The following is a 15,727-nucleotide window of genomic DNA, read 5'->3' as shown; positions in this document are numbered from 1 at the left end:
AAACATTTCTTCGGGAATATCTGCAATAAAGTTTATTCTTTGATACGATAAATTAGAAAATAATCTGCGTTTTATATTTTATTGCTCAGCAGTAAAAAGTACAGTGCATGCCAGAGTAGAAAAATACATCACATTGAACAACCCGTCTCCCCCAAAGTCCTGTCCGAGTCCCTGGGAAACGCCACAGTCCACCACAAGCCAGAGTGTGAACATCCAGTTCAGCAGATATCAGCACATAATTCGATCAGTTTGAGACAACACCTGACCACACAGGTTGTTGGTTCTTCAGCCACGATGCAGACAGACAGCAGGAGATTCTCCCAGTGAAACCCCCAGCAAGGCAGAATAAAACTGGTGTAGACAGTTTCCTAATGAGTATAAAACACTTGTTTATTGAACTGCCTCTGAGAGAGCTCACAGTGAGATATATATATATATATACATATATATATACACATATATATATACATATACATATATATATATACATATATATACATATATATATATATATATATACATATATATATATATACATATATATATATACATATATATATATATATGTGTATATATATATATGTATATGTGTATATATGTATATATATATATATATATATATACATATATACACATATATATACACATATATATATCCACATATACATATATATATATATATATATATATATATATATATATATATAAAAACAGTACTTATTGAACTGCACTCTCTTAGATGTTAAAAGGCATGTTTATATAGAGCTCAGAAGTCCCTCTACAGACCACAATACAAACATGTAGCAACAAGTGGACTGAATGACAGACAAAAGGAATGACACAAATGATAAACATCGTGAAAGACTGACAAGTCTTGGACTGACGGGATAGTCATGCAGAACAAACACACAGATTGCGATGAAAATAAATGCAAAGCGCAAAGCAAAGTCTTTCTGCAACGCCCACATCCAACATATTTCAAGTGCAGTTAAAAAAAAAGGATTCATCCACACACACACACACACACACACACACACACACACACACACACACACACACACACACACACACACACACACACACACACACACACACACACACACACACACACACACACACACACACACACACAGGTAGTCACAGAGGCACAGGAGAACTTATTTTACATGAGCTGAGATTTGTAGCTCCTTGTTGGACTGAACCTGCTCACACGTGGTGGAGGAGGGGGTGGTGATGGGGTTGGTGGTGGAGGAAGTGGGGGGAAGGGTTTAGGATGTAGGTGCTTGTAATGCTGGTGGTTATGGGTGTGGTGGTGGAGGAGGAGGTGGTGGTGGAGATGATGGTGATGGGGTTCATGGTGTTGACGGAGATGGGTGGTGAATGATGGAGTTCCCGCCATGCAGGCACTACATCACAGACCACCACCAAATGCTGCTTGGTTAAGTCACAAAACAATTGTATTTTATTTAACTAAAGACATCCAAACGTTTTACATCAACATGTCTAACCCATCATAGCCAAGCCCTCTCTAGCACATGATAGCCCAGCCCAGCCCGTAACGTTGGTGCACAATTCAAGTTCAACAGGTGAAATGTGTTGGAATTACTTAGGGGACCAAATAAAACGTTGAACACTGACCAGATTCTATACAGCGTACTTCTCTCTAAAGCAGGGTTCACATGGCCACGTTCACAGTGTACTTACCATCAAGCCACTGACCAAAACAAAACTACATATACTCTGTACTTTAAAAAGACATAAAAACCCTTGTAACAATTACATTTTTTGTAGAAAATGTACATCAGAAAAATATGCAGGCGCATAGCAAATAGTCTGTTTAACTTTGCGCTTTTTCTTCTCTCTCTCGTCTTCGTGAATATACAGTAGTATAAAGTTGAGTCTGTGTGAATATTTACCATACATATATATCTATACAGATATATAAAATAGTTGTGAACAGCAGGTGGGTGTCAAATGAGCAAGGTGTTTGCGAGGGACCTTTTATTTTCACGGTCCTCTAGTTCTCGGAGAAACTTTTATTTTGAAGGTCCTCGAAGGTAGCGCGGCGAGGTTATTTTCCCCGCTAGATGTTGGAGGCTTTGTCTCTGTTGATGAACAGCGTCTCCTGGCAGAATGGGTTCACCAGCACCACACTGCTGCCACTGTAGTCCCCGTTAGGAGGCAGGCAGGTGTCCTGCTCCTAACACACACACACACACACACACACACACACACACACACACACACACACACACACACACACACACACACACACACACACACACACACACACACACACACACACACAACACACACACACACACGCAGTTAGTGGTCAGGCAGATTAAACCAGCACTATCATCAGTTGCCTTGGTTACACTTGTGGTTTCAATGCGACTTTTGTGACGGGATGCGCCAGATGGGAACCGACGCCCACACTTTACACTTCGGCGCTGTCTCTGGGGCGGATCTGTGGTCGCATTTCAGGGTCCCGCAAAATAGTTTTCTGGTGAAGTCAGTCTGCTGAAATGGTGCTGGGTGGACGAGAGGCCCTTATGTAAGTTCGCGCTATTTAAACGGTGTGTAGTTGTAGGGGCCCGGCACCAGACGTGTGTAGAGGGGGGCGTCGGTCCGAGAACTCAGCACCAATGACGAAGACGGCAGTGCGCCCGGATCGCTGTCTGCACACCAGAAGGCGAGCCGGACCACCGCGGGATGTGGTCTACCTCATCGCATCACGATGTTAGCAAGGTCCGCCCTCGGGACAGGACCGACCTGACAGTTAATCTGTCCTGTCCTGCCCTGAACAGATGATAAAAGACACATTGAAACGACAAGTGTTGAGGCATTCTAGGTATCCGGTCTAGACCACAGAGGCCGTGATATAAGAAGGGTCTGAATTGACCATGGACTTTAAATCCCGTCCAAGCGCTACGGCACTAGAAGCAGAGAGCAGCGATTGGATCTGGTTTGGATGCGGAGGAACGAAGGCGTCTGTTTTTTTTAGAAACACGCGCCGAACAAAGATGTCTGCCGGGGCGGTGCTACGAAGGCTCGGAAGGACGCGAGGGAGGAAAAGGCGGGAAAGGGAGACAGAGGGGGCTAGAGCGAGTGAGGCGGGGGCAGGGGAGCAACGTACAACTCCTACAAGTACAGAGGAAGGGAGGAGGGGGGAGACAACGCCTACAGATGGAGGGGGAGGGATGGAGAGAGAGGGAGGGCGGCTGGGTGGGCTTAAAATGGATGCTGGTGAGTCAGCATTAAGAGGTCATGGGGATAGATTTAGACGTGAGACAAAGAAAAAACTAGAGTGAAACAGCTAATATAACATGGAGGACAGGTCAGAGGGGAAGCTGTTGTGACTGTTTACCACCTCCGCCACAATATTAAATATCTCACTTTGTTAAATGTTAAAACAGCTAATATAACACAGAGGACACTTCATAGAGGAAGCTGCTCTGACTGTTGTACACCTCAGATACAACCTTGTGCTTTGTCACCTGTTATAAAGGTGCCTGCACATTAACATCAGGCCAGGGTGACAAACCCGGTGGTGGTTGTTGTCTGCTATCATGGGAGGTGTATCATGGGAGGGCAGCCTGCCGTTGACAAACCAACTGCCAACCTGTGCCAACATTTTATAGTTGCGCTGGTTTTTGTTGTTACTGTGAGCAAGCCCCTTTATAAAAAACCTCGACAGGAATCAGGAAAAGGCATCATGTTTGGATTATGTTAATGTTATTTTCAGACTTAACGAAATCATGAATTGGAGGATTTGAAGAGGGTGACTAAAATGTACTGAGGTTGACTATGAACAGGGAGGGGGGCGGTGTGTGTTTGGGGGGGAGGGGGGCGGGACCAACACCTTGGTGTCAGCAGGAGCATCCTAAACACCATCCCACCCGAGGGGCCCCCTCCTTCACAAAACAGGAATTGACACAAACAGGAAATAGGAAACAAGAACATGCAAAGGTCAGCAAAACACATCACCACGAGGAAGATGGAAAGCAAATAAATCAACAAAAAATACAGAAAATAAAATGCTTTTATGTTTAAATGCAACGTCGGCTGAAATGCCATAAGTTGGGTGCAGGTCTGATAGGACAGGCTGTCGAAGCACTGAATGGCCAGCAGGTGGCACTGTGACACATCGTAAATATTCTGCTACTCGTATAGGTTGAGGTATGGAGTTTGCGAAGGACGGTCGGAAAAACTTCACAGATCGTCCAAAAAATATTTATATTGCTATTTTACAGCTTTAGAACTTCATATTTTTTACATAGGCCTATTTTACATTGCGTATCTCGTGGTCAGGGTTGGAGTCAGGGTGAGGGTCAGAGGTCAGATACCTCGCTCTCCAGGGTGTGTATCTCGCGGGGCAGCTCCACGGCATGGCGGCTGAAGTAGTCCATGGTGATGGCGTTGTTCCAGTAGCTCAGGTTGTTCTCCTGGCTGGCCGACTTCTTCTTCCTCCGCATGCAGCACACGGTCAGCAGCACGGCTGTAGAGGGGCGGGGGGGGGGGGGGGGGACAGGTTAGTGGTCATGGGGGGGTCCACAGTCTACCTGTAGAAGTCCCGAACAGGTCCTCAATGACCAGCATCTGAATCAGCTTTGGATAAAAGCGTCTGCTTAATGAAATAGTAATAGACGAGGGCTTTAGCATGGCTGGCAGTAGCATTGCTCTTTAAATAGGTATTGGGTGCAACCGGATGGAGTCTGATGGCTTTTGCCCATGATGCATTGCATCTCCCATGGTGACTGGCTCACACCGGTTGCATTTCATTTGTTAAATTTTCTCTCTCCCTTGCATGCTTAAAAAAAAGAGAAGCTTTTAAAAGTAGCAAAAGGAGTGTTCCCAAAGCTCTCCGGTAGCACAACGTCCAACCCAAAGGGGCTCCAAGCCTCAACCAGCCCGACCCTCCACCAGCCCCAGCCAGCCGGGGTCAGCGGGGCCCTTAAGACTTACAACAGGTGGCCACGGGCACGCTGATGGCCAGCACCACCCACACCAGGTCCAACCGGCTCAGGCAGATGTCCCCGGGGCCCCGTGGCGCCTCCAGGGTGGGCTCCGAGCCGTTGCCGCCGGCGACCCAGGGGTCGGTGGCCGGTACCAACCGGTTCAGGAAACTCCCGCTGGCCGTGGACGGAGGCTCCTCCTCCGAGCCGTTCGCCCCCCGCGGTGAAGGAGGCGCCGAAGGAGGGGGAGGAGTGGTGGACGCCGGCCCCACCGTGGAGCCGCCGTCGGCGGGCGGCCCTCGCTGCGTCGTGGCGTTCCCCAGCGACGCCGGCGACGGGACGAGGGCGTCCGTGGCGTTACCGCCGGCGGCGGCCTGCTGAGGTGCGAGGCTGTCATTGGCCGGGGCGGGGTTCATTAGCGCGGCGGTGGCGGCAGCGGCGGAGGCCAGCGGGGTGGCGGGGGGCGGGGGAGTGGTGACAGGGAGGGACTCGGGTGTCGCGAGAGGAGAGGCTGCCGATGGGACGAGGGGAGTGAGCCCCATGGTGGGGGGCTCGCCGGTGCTTGGGTGCACCTCCCGGGAGGTGATGCTGTGGTGCCGGGGCTCCCCCGGGGGGCTCTGGGCCGGCTCCCCGGGGGGCAGCGACCCCCCGACGTCCCTCCAGACCTCCAGACTGGCCGTATGGGTGGGCTGCTCTACGCTGGGCCTCTGCAGCCCTGCGGGGCCCCCGGAGACGCCCTGGGGACCCCCCTGTGCCCCTCCTCTTCTGGCGGAGGCTTCACTGGAGACGCGGTCCGGGCTCTTCATACCCCGGACCGCGTGGGCGTGCGTGGGCGGAGCCTGAGGCCCGGATAAGAACGCCATGCCCCCGGAACCCTCCTGCTGCAAGTCCGGACGGGGAGGGGGAGGGGGGCTGGGGGAGGGGAGGGCAGTTGCCGTAGAGATATCAGAGTTCCAGGAAGTGTGGCTCAGGTGCGGCGTCGGGGCTGATGACATCACACCTTCTGGGATGAGAAGGAACGCTAGAACACCTGGAGAGAGGGAGAGGGAGGGAGTGAGAGGGGGAGGGAGGGAGGGAGGGAGAGGGGAAGAGAGAGAGAGAGGGAGAGGGAGGGAGGGAGAGGGGAAGAGAGAGGGAGGGAGTGAGAGGGGGAGAGAGAGGGAGGGAGTGAGAGGGGGAGGGAGAGGGAGGGAGTGAGAGGGGGAGGGAGGGAGGGAGCGAGAGGGGGAGAGAGAGGGAGGGAGTGAGAGGGGGAGAGAGAGGGAGGGAGTGAGAGGGGGAGGGAGGGAGTGAGAGGGGGAGGGAGAGGGAGGGAGTGTGAGAGAGGGAGGGAGTGAGAGGGGAAGAGAGAGAGGGATTGAGAGAGAGGGAGGGAGTGAGAGAGAGGGAAGGAGTGAGAGGGGAAGAGAGAGAGAGGGAGAGAGGGAGTGAGGGAGAGAGAGGGAGTGAGGGAGAGAGAGGGAGTGAGAGAGGGAGTGAGAGAGAGAGTGAGAGACCCGTTATAGTATTTCATAGACTGGGTGGCCCCGCCCATTCTGCCGGCGATTTGAGTTCGCCCTGCAGAAGGGTCTGGAGAAGAGCAATACACTTTTTTCTAGTTTCGATACGTTTCTGCGGGAGCCAATCAACAAGCTGGCTTTTCTCCTTGGTGTGCTATTGGGCGGTTTAACACAAATACGATTGGCAAGCAGCCAAATGCTTACAGAGTCATTTGAACTATGCACATTGATCACGCCTCTTGTGCTGAAGTAAATGACAGCAGCTTCCCCAGACCAACGTGCAATCTACTATTGAGCTTGGTCTGGCAATAGCCAGGCTAAGTATTTTCTATTTGACCTCTTAAACCTAGGTCGACCTTGTTATTTTTCCTTGCTTTGTCAATGTAATAGTTAATTTTCCAAGTCATTAAATTAAGCTCTTTAGAATATAATAATCATGGGAAGATATAGAGAGCCATTTACCAAGCATTCATTCAATGAGACAATGGGTGTACATGAGTCCTATAAGGAAACTTTCACATCGTGGGCAGAAACAACAAAGGTAACAAAGATGAGGGGGAGGGACCATCTTGGAGGATATAGGATTGGTCATGGCGAGAGAGACAATATCAAATTGCAATTTTTTTAAAATTGACACTATGGGTAAAGTGGACATGTCTGCAAGGCTGCAAGCAAGGCTGGTAGCAAGGCCGCAAGACAGTAAAAGAACAACTGAACAATCTGATCAACAAATGGATCTGTAAAGCGACCTTGAGTGTGAGAAAGGCTCTATATAAAATAAACTATTTTTTATTTTTTTGTTTATTATCAACAAAGAAGTCAGTCGATTGGCCTCAGTATCAGACTTCATCACTACAGTGGCAATGCAAATGCACACTATCTTAAATCCAAGGAGAAAGTATACAAGTTACTTTTTAATTGACTAGTAATTATATAAACAAGGCCTATATAATTTGTGTATCATTTTATATTATAGTTACGATTAATATTTTGACGACAGATGGATAAAAAGGGAGAGGAGAGAGACGTTATTGAGGCACCAGACTGGACAACTACTTAGCAGGTCCAGAAGGTTCAGAACTGGATAAGAGGATGTGCAGTCGGAGATATACAAATATAAAATCTAATCCTGCAAGTGCTATGATTAATCATCTTATATTTTATTCTCTCCTCATAATATTCAAAGAGCATAGCTTTGTGTGTATATGTGTGTGAATATGTATTTGTGCGCGTGCATGTGTGTATATTTGTGTGAGTGAGCGTGTGAACGCAGTTGCACACGATTGTGTGTGTGCATGTGCGTGCGTGCGTGTGTGTTTCAGGGTCTACCTCTTTATTCTGTCCTTTAAAGCTAGGGTAGGCAATTTATTTTAGAAGAGTTTTTTGTCATAGTTCTATAAAAATTCAATAAAGCAATAAACAACTTCTCTCACAGAAAAATGACAAATCGGGTATCTGTGTTTGCAGGGCTGTAATAAGCCTGTCCAATCATTGAAATCTGCCGGAATGAAATGATAGTCAGTTGTTTTGGGGGATTTGATTTTTTCTGTTGGATACTTTCAAAAACAAGACCAACATCCCACACAGCACATCATGAAGTTATTAGCTGGTGAGGGTTTTATATGTTCGGAATCTTAAGTGTGTTTTTATTTCTGATTCATGGAATCTTTGAAATTCCATGAAAGGAATACATCTAGGACTGACTGCCTTTATCGGCTATACATTATTAGAATTAAGGACCCCAAAAAAATGTTAACGCGCATGTATATGTCTATATATAAATATGTGTATACACGTACAAACATTACATAGATAGTACTAAAGAAATGGCATCTAAGCGCAGTGTTAAATGTTAACATATTATGCGCAAACACAAACACACACACAATAGTCTGTGCATGCCATACATACACACACGCACATAAACACACATGCATGCAAGCACACACACCACAAACATAAACACACACACAGACCAATCAGAGGCCGCTGTGTTTTAATCTGACCCTCAATCAGCATCTGAGACCTGCTGTCACTGCCTAGCAACCACGTGTCAGTCCCTAGCAACCAGACACTCTGTACCGCTACTGAATAAAACATAGGGTCCTGACGCTCTGCAAGAAACCGAGTTCCCATACACAACTCACATGCACTGGTACACAACCACACACACACACACACACACACACACACACACACACACACACACACACACACACACACACACACACACACACACACACACACACACACACACACACACACACAGTGTCACTGTGATCCAAGGGCTAAGAGTGTGTGTTTCCATGCTAAACTTATAAATAAACATTATGTCCATAATATTAGGCTTGTAGCTCATGATATATTTAATTTCTCATCTAAAATGTTAAAGGAGCCAACAGCCTTTTAAGTATGTTTGTAATATGACCAGCGCTGATCACACCATACACTTGTGTGCTCAAGTATTTGGTGCCTTAGTATTCTGCTGGTAGATTAACACTTAGTGGTTCTACATCAATGTGTTGTGTTCTGGTCAACAGCATCCACACACCACCAGTCAGAACCCTCTGGGGCCCCCAGCACCCTTCACTGCACACACACACACACACACACACACACACACACACACACACACACACACACACACACACACACACACACACACACACACACACACACACACACACACACACACACACACACACACACACACAGTGATGGAGCGAGAGAGAGGGACGAGAGAGAGAAAGAGATAGATTGAAAAACGCAAGAGAAAGGGCCTCAAATGGCCACCTCAGGGGCCACCAGCCTTGGGTGTCGGGGGACAGGAGAGATGAGCGGGGAAGAGGTTGGGGAGTCAGGGTGTGAGAGTGGGGGGGGGGGGGGGGGGGGGGGGGGGGGGCGGCAGTCTGGGTGGGGGGGCTCTTTATAAACATCCATTATTGAGTGCGGCGGAGAGTTAAAAAATTCTATTAGAAAATGAAAGGGATGAGGAGTGAAGGAGGGGTGAGGAGAGGGGGGGGAACAATGGGAGAGGGGGGGAGGCACGCGTAGAGCAGGTGTGTGCGGTCATTGAGAGTTCCACGCAAGAAAACACAGGCTGCTGTAAGACGCAGACGGGGGCCTGTCTCCTTTCATCCGTTTTATTCTGATCCCTCAGCTGGCCCAGGATTCATCCGTGTGCAGGCAGGTGGCTTTGAGGAGAAGGAGGAGGAGGAGGAGGAGGAGGAGGAGGAGGAGAAGGAGGTGGAGGAGGAGGAGGAGGAGGAGGAGGAGGAGGAGGAGAAGGAGGAGAAGGAGAGAGCCAGAGCTATCACAACTGCTCGGTAACATTTCATAAATGTTTTATATTTAATAAAACCAATACAGGTTCACGGAGACCCCCCCCCCCCCCCCCCCCCCCCCCCCCCTTGAGGAAAGGTGGCGATGTTCTCGTCCGTCTGGTGACATCATCAATGACATCACAACGAGATCAGGATAAAAACGCACCATAAACTAATTCAACAAACATGGAGGCATGCATGATGGAGCTGGACAGGAAGCGTTTGATGCGCTCAGTGTAGAAAAGGGGCAATGCTCCCCATGGCGGTACACATTGAGGCTACTTTTCTGATTCTACATTTGAGGAGTTCATACATTGTGTTTTAACTCACTTCACACCTCACTGGGAAGGCTGGGAGGCTGAGCTACCTGTCTATCATGCATCTCGGTGGACTCCCTCACTTGATTTGAAATGGCTGGTTATGGCTAAATCATCAATGTCACACCTGTTGTGAAACCATAGCCGGTTAACACTGGTCGGCTTATCACGGTCCAGGTAGAAGTCATTTCAGTCAGTAGCAGCAGCAGCCTCAGAACAGCCCAAATTAAGCACTATCTCTCCAGAACATGAGTGTACTAGACTAGGGAACGCTTCGCTCCATTCATGGCATCACCACCAAACCGTGAAGGTTTCTGCCTGGAGATTTGCTTGCAGAGCGCACGTGAAGCCCCCTCTCTAAACTCCACAGTGCACGTGAGCCATGCACGTTGGGGATGCCCCTGTCAGTCAGCACTGGGGAAGCAGTCTTGCGAGGTTCTAATCTCCCAGCCAATCAGAATACAGAGGAGATGGGATTCTGCTGTACCGGAGATCTGTTCTGCTTGGTTCTGATGGTTATAGTGGTTGGGGGAGTTCCACTCACAAATGAAAGGTTCCGGGTTCGATCCCCACTGTCAGCACACTGCCTGTAGGCATCCTTGAGCAAGCTGTCCTGCCTCCAACCGGCTCCTTAATGACAGCTGAGGTCACTGCTTTTAGATCGGTGCGTTGAAATAGAAAGCCTTCTGGCCTCACTCTGCTCCCTTAAAGACAGCACTACAGCAACAATGGCGTCCACCTCCATTCCTCTGTCCTTCCTTCCCGATGAGCACTATCCCTGTTTAAGACAACACAAGATAAGGGGAACTTCCCTGACTCCTCCTCTGTCCGCTGTCATAACCCGCGTCCTCCCAGCGGACCGCTCAGCCCTCTGAGCGCTGTGTGTATCAGCGCCATCTTCACCCGCCCCACTGGGCTCGCTTCTCCCGGCACGGCATGAGTGCCAATCTGGGTACTGAGCCGTCCCCCGGGAGAGGGGCGTGGGCCACGTCCTGTGGCCCCCAGGGTGAAGGGGGGGGGGGGGGTCGGAGAGGAGATGGGTGGAGGAGGTGGATGGATGGAAGGGGGTCATTTAACTTTTACTAAATCTTAAGACATATTGTGTGTCTTAGCTTTGTATAATCAAGTAGTGTGTATTCTTTGTGTTTGGATACCTTAAACCCATCTGAATCTCAGATACTTGAAGTTATTAACAACACGCATTAATCCTAACACCTTCTCTTTCTTGTTCTTGTCGAGTTATTTTTTTAGTAATGTGTTGTGCAGTTTGGCCTAAAAACACAGCATAAATAAAGAATGATTGAATGAGTTGCAGGTGGGATGGATCAGTGGTGGCCGCAGGGGTGGAGGGATGGAAGGTGGAGACGAACCGGGTGGAGAGGTGGATGGACGGAGTGGATGGATGGCTGGAGGAGGGCTGGGAAGATGGATGCGGTGGAGGGTGGAGCAGTGGGGGGGGGGGGCCAGTGGAGGTGGAGCGTGGAGCTGTGGGGAGGGGAGCAGTGAAGGGTGGAGGGGTGGAGCTGTGGGGAGGGGAGCAGTGAAGGGTGGAGGGTGGAGGGTGGAGCTGTGGGGAGGGGAGCAGTGAAGGGTGGAGGGTGGAGGGTGGAGCTGTGGGGAGGGGAGCAGTGAAGGGTGGAGGGTGGAGGGCTGGAGGGTGGAGCTGTGGGGAGGGGAGCAGTGAAGGGTGGAGGGGTGGAGCTGTGGGGAGGGGAGCAGTGAAGGGTGGAGGGTGGAGCTGTGGGGAGGGGAGCAGTGAAGGGTGGAGGGGTGGAGCTGTGGGGAGGGGAGCAGTGAAGGGTGGAGGGCTGGAGGGTGGAGCTGTGGGGAGGGGAGCAGTGAAGGGTGGAGGGGTGGAGCTGTGGGGAGGGGAGCAGTGAAGGGTGGAGGGTGGAGGGCTGGAGGGTGGAGCTGTGGGGAGGGGAGCAGTGGAGGGTGGAGGGTGGAGGGGGATGTGATGGAGGGCGGAGGGTTAGACATTGGAGGGGTGTAGGCCAGACAGCGGAGGGGGGGGGGGGGGGGGGGCTCGAAGGTGGAGGGTGGAGGATGGGTGGGTGGAGGGGGGGCAACAGACGTAAGCCCGGAGATAAGAGCAGAAGCTATCGCTACGGAGGGATAACTTCTTCCTGTTCAAAGGCTTGGCTAATGTTGGCGTGACGACGGGGTTTATCAGCTGAGAGAGACACTGAGGCAGAGATGAGGGAGAGACAATGGGAGAGACGAGAGAGGGAGAGACAATGGGAGAGGCTAGAGAGGGAGAAGGAGAGAGAGGAAAGAGAGAGTGATGGAAAAACACAGCTATAGAAAGGAAGTCAGACAGAAACATGGAACAAGGCAAAGAAAGAGAGAGTGATGGGAAATACACTGACAAAATATATGAGAGAGAGAGAGAGAGAGAGAGAGAGAGAGAGAGAGAGAGAGAGAGAGAGAGAGAGAGAGAGAGAGAGAGAGAGAGAGAGAGAGAGAGAGAGAGAGAGAGAGAGAGAGAGAGAGAGAGAGAGAGAGAGAGAGAATTGTGGATAGACTATCGCAATAATGTGTAAGGGAAGCTGTATAATATGAAAGCCTGCGCCTCATGGCGATCCCACAGGAAGTAGAAACATTAAACAGGAAGTAGGCTGCTAACCTCCCTCCCGTCCACGCCAGTGACAGCCAGCCAGCTCTTCTAGGACATAATGTCTCAACAACATCACCCACATTTAGCCTCTATGTCCTTTGGAATGCATGTCTTCTATGAGATCTATTTATAAATATAAAATACATTTTAAAGTATGGATAAAGTCCCAGAAGAGTAACAAAAATAAGAATGACAATTTTCCATTTTATTTATACAAGAATGCTAAAACAGTCCAGAGCCGATGTTCAACAGCCCATTTGCACTTTATTTTGAACATCCTGCAGTCTGAATCTGTGAGACAGTCGGTTGGCTTTGTTGGCGGTATTTACTGTTCCGAAAAAGTTTTTTATGTATGTGTATCTTTCAATGTTTGATTTAAAGTTGTGGATCCCTGGAAGGATCGCCTGATGTGTTTAAATGAGATTCAAATAAAAAAAAAAAACGCACAAACAACACAATTACCCAGCAGTCCTTGTAATCATGTGAGCCGAGAATGTTAATTAGAAAGCTGGCTAAAATCCTTAGACATGTTTCATTGTTCCCAAGATAAGTGTTAGTGGTGGGGTGTCAGTGGCAGCGTCGGCCCCCCGGGAGCAGAACAAGCTGGAGGGCGTAGCTCCCAGCTAACAGCAGGACAACATGGTGGTGTTTACTGATGAAGCCATGAGAGAGAAGGAGCGCACGCACACACACACACGCACACACGCAGGGCTAGACGTATGCACATACACAAATCAAACTTCTTCTCTTTTTTAACAACTCATTGTGTCGAACAGAAAGGGAAGTCTGACTAAAGCAGTTGTATCTTTGTGTATTTTAACTTATGTATTTAAACACACGCTACGAGCACATAGCTCATACACATAAACAGACATATGTCAGCAAAGCTATAAAAACAAACCTACACCCTCTTATTATGCAGAATTATTTTTGAAGCATCCTCCTGATGAAAGCACCTCTTCCGTCGTCCTCCTGATCCGTTTAGTTGTGCCTGCAGCACCATGACAACCCTACACCCCTACACCTGTACAACCAGAGACCGGCTGCTGGTTCCAGTTATGGTCACAGAAAACCAGTTCATACCATTATCAAAAGGGAATCAATGCTTTTGTTTTCCCACAATCCACCAGCCCAACGCCGAGTGTTGCTCCACCACATGCCGCCTGAGTTCCTGCTGTTACTGAATCAATGCGGGCGGGTAACGCGCCCCCGATCGCCTCGCTATTAACTCACTAACACAGTTAGCGGTCGTCAAGCTGTCTCTGGTTCTTTAGTATGGAAATGAAGGTTACTGAATTGTCATTATGAATAAAAAGGGAGTAACATGCTAAGCTAACGCTCTGAACTACATCTCCCAACGATGGGTCATCTTACCCCTAATTGGACATGATGGAGGGAAGATGGTTATGAAGGACCAGGGTAAGGTTTAGCGTCTGCCTTGGTTCAACCACCTATAGCGTTATGACTGTTTTCAACCTGTGGCGTGGAGGGATCAATAAACAATACAATATTCAGATAAGGAATGGATACACAGATTATACCATCTCCATGGTGATCACTAGACTAAAAAATCCCACTAGACTAACCAATCTCAGAACTATAAGACAGACGATATATATAGACTGCATTTCTAACCACTATGGATACAAGAGCCCTTTGCAGATGAAACCTCCAATTCACCACCACACACGTGCATGGTGCTGGATAGCAGGATAGCAGAGGGAACAGGCTGTTTGACTCCCAGTTTAAAGGATCTGGGTTTAAGGGTTCGAGCACAGCGAGGACTTCACTTCACATCCCAATTGGCACAATTTAGGGGGAACACTATTCTACTATTCTATAAATTCCTAACAAGGCGACACCTCTTTCTTTACAGAGCATGTGATTAAATCAAAAACAAAAACAAAAATATAGAAATAATATATGGTTGACTCAGGTTTTACAGAGGACGTGATCTGTTGCCAAATGAGTGGTGTTGACTTTGGTGCGATAGCACAGGTTGGGCAGAAAGCACATTCAGTAATTCAGTCACCGCTGACCTACTCCCTCCCATGACCTGACACACCGAATGTTCACCCCTGCGTCAACCGCTCCAGTGAGGTACACAGCACCGCCATGTCCACCGATAGCGCGCTTTGGGAGTCCGTCCCATTTGGATTCTATTACGCCAGGGAGCGGACCCGAACAGAGCGGTACTCACTCAGCAGCGAGGAGCTCAGGGCCTGCAGGCTTGACTTCATGGTATCATGTGGTCCGTCTGCTCCTCCAAAGTGCTCATGGTTCTCTGAGAGAGAGAGAGAGAGAGAGAGAGAGAGAGAGAGAGAGAGAGAGAGAGAGAGAGAGAGAGAGAGAGAGAGAGAGAGAGAGAGAGAGAGAGAGAGAGAGAGAGAGAGAGAGAGAGAAAAGAAAGATAGCATGTATTGAGTGATCATACAAACAATTCATCTCAACTAAAAACAGATCAACAGTCGAAAAAGACAACCCAAGGAAACGAGTGCTCTGTTATATTTGACTAAATATATATAGAAAGGCAGAGACAGAGAGACAAATAAAATGAACAGCCACGCTGTAACAGGAGTCCCCTGGCTCAGATCACTGTCAGATTGTAATGCTGCTCGTGTTTCAGGGTGACAGGCCGTGATTGGGTCAACACATGCTAACAGCTAGAGGTCTGAAGGTCCACAGGAAACCTGCCTCCTTATTACCCTGCAGCCAATCACAGGAAACCATAGGTCGCACCAGCCAATCACAGGAAACCATAGGTCGCACCAGCCAATTAGAACAGGACCTGAGTTGTCTGTAACATCGTTGGCCCCGCATAATCGGAACATCGGAAAAATGGATTGAATTAGATTTTACTTCTAGGGAAGAACTGTCGTGGTTGCCCTTGGTTACCTGGCGTCAGTGTATTGACTGTACACGGGAACTGATGTGAAGTGGGCGGGGTCTGGGAGGGAGTGGGCGTGGCCTAGGCTTGCCAAGCGGATTCAATGACATTAAACATTGACCAGAG

At 48.9% G+C, this 15,727-nt stretch overlaps 1 protein-coding gene across 3 annotated transcripts in view; it reads right to left on the bottom strand.

Annotated features, from left to right (window-relative positions):
- Positions 1-735: 735 nt before the first annotated feature.
- Positions 736-15,727, bottom strand: part of tmem108 (transmembrane protein 108) — a 36,836-nt gene continuing 21,844 nt past the window's right edge. For 2 of the 3 annotated variants that reach the window (XM_030349300.1, XM_030349301.1), the window contains exons 2-5: positions 14,915-14,998; positions 4,969-5,988; positions 4,350-4,501; positions 736-2,200 (exon numbers count right to left, since the gene is read on the bottom strand). In XM_030349300.1, the coding sequence (XP_030205160.1) occupies positions 2,084-2,200; positions 4,350-4,501; positions 4,969-5,988; positions 14,915-14,954 (1,329 nt within the window). In that variant the 5' untranslated portion in view covers positions 14,955-14,998 and the 3' untranslated portion in view covers positions 736-2,083. The remainder of the gene's footprint in view (positions 2,201-4,349; positions 4,502-4,968; positions 5,989-14,914; positions 14,999-15,727) is intronic. The other variant, XM_030349302.1, reaches the window with a different exon arrangement.

The sequence above is a fragment of the Gadus morhua genome, chromosome 23, assembly GCF_902167405.1.
Source record: "Gadus morhua chromosome 23, gadMor3.0, whole genome shotgun sequence".
Lineage (NCBI taxonomy): Eukaryota > Metazoa > Chordata > Actinopteri > Gadiformes > Gadidae > Gadus > Gadus morhua.
This window is presented reverse-complemented; position numbering and strand designations above follow the sequence as displayed.